This window comes from Salmo salar, chromosome 01 (assembly GCF_965601325.2).
Source record: "Salmo salar chromosome 01, fSalSal1, whole genome shotgun sequence".
Classification (NCBI taxonomy): domain Eukaryota; kingdom Metazoa; phylum Chordata; class Actinopteri; order Salmoniformes; family Salmonidae; genus Salmo; species Salmo salar.
Genome location: NC_138291.1, coordinates 44276129 through 44282500, shown reverse-complemented (window position 1 = coordinate 44282500; position 6372 = coordinate 44276129). Strand labels below are relative to the sequence as shown.

The 6372-nt window shown below is 41.8% G+C and overlaps 1 protein-coding gene across 4 annotated transcripts in view; it reads left to right on the top strand.

Moving 5' to 3' along the window:
* Positions 1-5637, top strand: part of rps6ka5 (ribosomal protein S6 kinase A5) — a 43212-nt gene extending 37575 nt beyond the window's left edge. For all 4 annotated transcript variants that reach the window (XM_014197872.3, XM_014197862.3, XM_014197852.3 and 1 more), the window contains 2 exons: positions 1-19; positions 297-5637. The exon at positions 1-19 is cut by the window's left edge and continues 148 nt beyond it. In XM_014197872.3, the coding sequence (XP_014053347.2) occupies positions 1-19; positions 297-707 (430 nt within the window). In that variant the 3' untranslated portion in view covers positions 708-5637. The remainder of the gene's footprint in view (positions 20-296) is intronic.
* Positions 5638-6372: the final 735 nt, after the last annotated feature.

Sequence of the window (6372 nt, the reverse complement as noted above, 5' to 3'; positions counted from 1 at the left end):
CGTCAAGGCTACCTTCAACGTGAGCTTTATTCATTCAATCAGGAGGGGGGGGGGGGCATGATGAGTGAATGGCAGGTTTGTATTAGAGGAGGCAAGGAGAGTTTTTGACAATATCCCCGTTTCAGTTCTTCCAAAAGGGATGGGGTGATGGCGGGTATAAATCCGTTCATGTTTTTATGAATGTGTTTTAGCCTTGTGTGTTTTATTGTAGTTTACTATTGTTCATGTCTTGTTTGTAATTGTATTTCTTATGTTTGTTGTTGTTTTTATTGTGGTCTTGGTTTGTGCTTCTCCAGGCGTTCAACAAGTGTAAGCGGGAGGGTTTCCGTCTGCAGACGGTGGACAAGGCCCCGCTGGCCAAGAGGAGGAAGATGAAGAAGACCAGCACCAGCACAGAGACCAGGAGCAGCTCCGGTGAGAGTACCCACTCCTCTTCCTCCTCCTCCCAGACCCACCAGGACACCCACTCCTCTTCCTCCTCCTCCCAGACCCACCAGGACACCCACTCCTCTTCCTCCTCCTCCCAATCCCACCAGGACACCCACTCCTCCTCCTCCCAGACCCACCAGGTGAAGACGGGTGGAGACTTCAACCCTCCACTCCAGCCCTCCAACACCACCCCTGTCACGACACCCCTGGCCCTGGGCTCAGACAGCGACCTTGCCCCGGAACACCCGCACCCTCCAGCCTTCCACTTCTCACAATGAGAGAGAGACAGACGGTGTATTAGAGGCGGATCAGCCTGAGCGAGGCTGATTCGCTAATCTGAATTTGTAGGTCAGTCTTTCTGTGCGGTCACATGCAGTCGATCTCAAAACATGCACTGAGCGAGCGAGGGGGAAGAAGGCAGGGAGAAGGACTGCGCCGTCAGAAAGACAGCTGGCAGGGAGAGCCCTCTATCGTTCTCTTGCTCTCCTTCCATGGCAGCTCGCAGTCAATCAGTCACACGCATGGACAGCGCACGCACGCCTCCAAACTGAGCATGCAGCGGGAGCAGGAACCACCTCCCAGTCATTGCTAGCAATAGACACACGCCAAATGAAAAGGGCTGCCCTATGGATTCAGGGCTAGACAGCAGAGAGAACCCTCTACAACCACAACTCTGTTTCAGTCATGTCTTTTTGTTTGTTTGTTAGTTTGTCAGGAAAAGTAGGTGGTCGTCCTGGTTGTGTTTCTTCGGGGGGGGGTTTATACTGGTGTGCTGCGTTACTTTAAAAATGGAACGTTAAGCCACAAGTACTGCAGCTTATCACATTGGGATGAACCTCTAGTTTTTAAAGCAGAGCACATATTTTGCAGGATTTTATGTATGACAATAATGCAGACCGAAATTCTTTCTTGTTTTTACGTTAACTTATTAATGGTTCACAACTGTTTATGATAGATAGATATGTTCAGACCACCAACCTGAGATCTAGACCCAGTTTCACCTCATTGCAAAACGTTTCAATGGCAGGTTGATGTTATGTTTCAGGCCTAGTCGGTGTGTTGTTGTGGACTACAAATAGTAGGGTAGGATCCTCATATACATCAACTTGCCTTGAAGGTGCCAAAAACCTCTGCCTTTTCTACATTAGATGCTGTCACTTGCCCTTGTGTGTCAGACTAGAACTGTGTATTGTCTGTCTGTCGTCTGTCTGTCTCTCTGTCTCTTGTCGAAAGTTTTAGAACACCTACTCATTCAAGTGTTTTTCTTTATTTTGACAATGTTCTACATTGTAGAATAATAGTGACGACATCAAAACTATGAAATAACACATATGGTATCATGTAGTAACCAAAAAAGTGTTCCAAAAATCAAAATATATTTTATATTTGAGATTCTTCAAATAGCCACCCTTTGCCTTTGACAGCTTTGCACACTCTTGGCATTCTCTCAACCAGCTTCATGAGGTAGTCACCTGGAATGCATTTCAATTAACAGGTGTGCCTTGTTAAAAGTTGATTTGTGGAATTTCTTTCCTTCTTAATAGCCCTATTTGGTGAAAGACCAAGTCCATATTATGGCAAAAAACAGCTCAAATAAGCAAAGAGAAACAACAGTCCATCATTACTTTAAGACATAAAGGTCAGTCAATCTGGAAAATTTCAAGAACTTTGACCACAACTAAAGGACACCAATAAGAAGAAGACTTCCTTGGGCCAACAAACACGAGCAATGAACATTTAGACCGGTGGAAATCTGTCCTTTGGTCAGATGAGTCCAAATTTGAGATTTTTGGTTCCAACCGCTGTGTCTTTGTGGGACGCAGAGTAGGTGAACGGAAGATCTCTGCATGTGTGGTTACAACCATGAAGCATGGAGGAGGTGGTGTGGGGGTGCTTTGCTCGTGACACTGTGATTTATTTAGAATTCAAGGCACACTTAACCAGCATGGCTACCACAGCATTCTGCAGCGATTCGACATCCAATCTGGTTTGCACTTAGTGAAAAGCAGCCAAGAAGTGCTCAGCGTATGTGGGAACTCCTTCAAGACTGTTGGAAAGGCATTCCAAGCTGGTTGAGAGAATGTTAGGAGTGTGCAAAGGGTGGCTATTTTGAAGAATCTCAAATAGAAAATATATTTTGATTTGTTTTGGTTACAATATGATTTCATATGTGTTATTTCATAGTTTTAATGTCCTCACTATTATTCTTCAATGTAGAAAATAGTAAACATAAAGAAAAACCCTTGAATGAGTAGGTGAGTCCAAATTTGACTGATACTGTGTCTGGCTCTGCCTCAGACTAGTACAAACAGTTCACTGGTTCCTATTTTTAAAGGAACATAAAATAAATCTCCTCTCATGGCGTTCTCTGTATTATAGCGTTGCAGGACTGAGATGATGGTTGGTTCGCGTTCTTGGGGACTCGCACTGTGGTTTGAACTCTTGTGATGCACATCTTGACATGTTGCTTTGCGAAGAGCGCCTCTACTTGGCTTTCTTTATCTACTTCCGTTTGAAAGCATTGAGCATTTTAGAAACGGCATTCTGTGGAAACACACTTTTTAAGGTAGCTTACCCTGTTAAGATCTGCGTGCGACGTTTCCTTTCTATGCAAGTACTCAGACATGTTTGCCCATCCGAATCGTATTAGTGAGGATACTTAATGTCTGAATATCTGTGTGACACTGTCCGACTGTCAGAGGCTAGAACTTGTTTATTTCTGGACAACAGGGCACAGGGACTTTTCAGCTGAGGGCTTCATTTGAACTTAGTTCATGCTGAAACCATGAATATATTATTGCTCTCCCCATTTCATACAGTCCACTCCAAAAAAGGTCTGAACCTATAGCTTGGTATGTCAACAGGGAACACTGTTTATATACACACACACGCGCACACACACGCACTTCTCAGTTTCACGAACTAAAAGGCTGAACCCTAGAAGCTAAATAGTACAAAGCTCTTCTCTTCTGACTTCAGTCTGCACGAGTTCCCTCCCTGCTTCTTTTCTGCCCCATTAAACCTAAAGTTGTTTGGGTCTATTAATAGACTAGAGGGCACAGCCACAGAAGAGAGGAAGCATGGGATGGGAGGACCGGAAGAGAGGGTGGGGGGGAGTTAAGGAGAACGGGATGGAGAAGAGGAAGGAGTGTGTCCTATATTGAACTCTCCTTTGGGAGCTGGGAGTCTAATCTGCTGTAGCGCTGGCCTGTTTGTTCCAGAAAGGGAAATGCTCAACTCTCTCTCGCGGTTTCGTGTCATTTTAGGTCAGACTCGCTCCAAGCTGACTTGTCTTTTTATTAACATCTTCACACTTATTTGTGTGCCGCCCAAACATTTTTGTTTCCAATTTAATTTGTAATGTGCATCCTCTCTCATAGCTATGCTATTTTTGAAATAAGCTCGACCCCACTTGGCTGGTTCCAGTTGCCAGGTGAGTCCTGTGCCTGCTCAGCTATGAGGGCTGAGCCACTGCCTATTCATGGCCTCGGTTCTCTCCCACCACTACATTCAATACTATTGGTGGTACAGACAGACACATCCCACATTGTCTTGGGCATGGTTCTCTGGAGCTTGTCTTCCTGAATAGTACTGTAGCGGTGGGTCCTTTCAATAGGCTATAGCCTAAATATCCAACCTTCTAACATGCAAATCAGCTTTAATATTATCGACCTTTGCACTTTTGATAGGTTTTTGTTTTGGACCATGTTTTTTGTTGTTGGAGAAATTCAATTGATGGTTTGTTCACGGTAGATAATTGTCCTCCATTTGGAATGGAACATCAGTCTACGTAATGTTTGACACTACTGCTCACCCCTTTAGTTACTGCCACGGCGTACGTAGCCTAGCCATCACTGTGATAACAAAAACCTGTGTGTTTGGTCCATTTGACATGCAGTATATGGTTTGGTCACTTAACACCCCATCATTCAGGTGTGCAGGCCAGCCAAACCATGGATGTTCTTCAATACGGCATTATGTTATGAACTGAAGCACATAGCGGTGTTCTGGGTCTTTTTAAATGTTGTCTATCCATGTAAAATGATGGTGTGTGTGTGTGTATGCGCTGTTGTTCGCTGTGAATCAGGTCCCTATTGTTTTAGTCTTGTTAAAATGGATGAATCTTACATGCATCCTAAATTAGAAAATAATTTGTTGTACTGAGATGTTGTTTATGTGATTTTGGTTTGGTCACGAGTTTCATAAGGGAGAAGATTTCCAGTCGCTGTTCTAATTCTGAAGTCTACAAGGGACATTTTCTTACTTAAAAAAAAAACGAGGAATCATGAAAACACCTGTGCGTTGATTTGAATAGCTTTAGCATCACAGAACATGTATTTATTTAAATTTGTGTTGTCTATCAAAAATAAAATGTAATTCATTTTTGTATTTTTATTAGAAAGTAAAAACTGTAAATGATGTAAACGTTAAGTTAATCAAAGGGCACTCCGTAGTTTTTAAGATGACATGTCCAACGGCAGCCACCAGAGGACAGCGTTGACCAGCTCCTGGCTCTAATGAACTGGTACTGAGGGACCGTCCTAATTCTCTTCTCTGTAGCGCGTCATCCACTCACTGTGCAACATTAGCGACTATATATTTTATATTTATCCATGGAAAAGGCTTTAAGAAAATATTTGGAAGGAGTTATTTCATAGCTGTTATATCAAATATGTTAATTTTGTTTTATCTAGCTGGGCTAGAAATTGTATTTGCGTTAGGAGTCATAGAAGTTAGGTAGCTACGTGTACATTTAAGAAATAACTAAAATAATAATCGTATTTTTCTTTGTGTCCTAATGCTGTAAATACTGTAATTATGCTACTCCATAAGATTCTAAACGGTATGACTTTTAAAAATATCATTCAACTGCATGTATCCAATGCATTGGGTTGTCTTGAAATGGGAACTTTTACAGAGGGAGAATGACATTGAATACTAATGAGAGGATAAAAAAAGAAAAAAATGAAGCTGTGTTTCAAACGATGAATTTTGATGTGATTTCTACTGTATTTTGTTTGTCAGGAAAATAAGGTTAACGTTTGTGTGTGACCCTTGTATTGCATTGTTTTGGGTGAGAACGAGTTGAATCAACTCGCATATCATTGGAAGGGAGTGTGTTTTGTAAACCAATCCTGTTGGTATTGCTTGTTTGTGGTTTGTTTAATATATCTGTTTAAATAAATAATGTTTATTTAAAAAATAAAAGTGAGGGCATTAAGGTTTTTGATTTGAATAATGTAATACTGTAAAATATCTAAGTTCAAGTCTTGTGGTACGAATGTTTTTGGTAATACACAGCTAAATCCAACTGTACCATAAATTAACTAATTTGGCAGAGATTAATATTAAAATGAATTGATGTCTATGATTATTTAATTACTTCATAGTGACTTGGTTTAGTAGAGATTATTTCACATTCTCAGTAGTTCAAAGCTAAGCATGGAGGAGTCCATATTTATAAACTGTATTTTCCTGCCAATAGTTACTGTTCAGTATCTGGACAGCAGAGGGGGCTCAGTGTCTGTGGCTCTGTCAGTGGTATTCCCAGCCAGTACTATGTGAGTTGTCATGGCTGTGTCAGTAGTGGTATTCCCAGGGGGAATGTGTGGCAGCATCATTCTACTACCATGTAAATGAAATGCAGTCACATCGGAGGGTTGCTTCAGTTGTCTGACTGAAATGTTGACGTGAAATTCAAGGAAAGAACCCCCAGCGCACTGTGCTTGCAATATGTAACTTTTATGCCCAAATGTCCTATTCAGTCTGGATCTGAATTCTGGCCTTTATTCTTGGACAGTACAGCACTTAGTTGCCTGCCCTTGTTCAATAAAGGTAAACCTAATTTAATGAAGTCGCTTTCGTATGATTTTTGTCCTTTTGCAACTGATGCAGCGAGTGAGGGAGACAGAAAGAGAAGCAGACAGAACAGGCAGTTTGTGT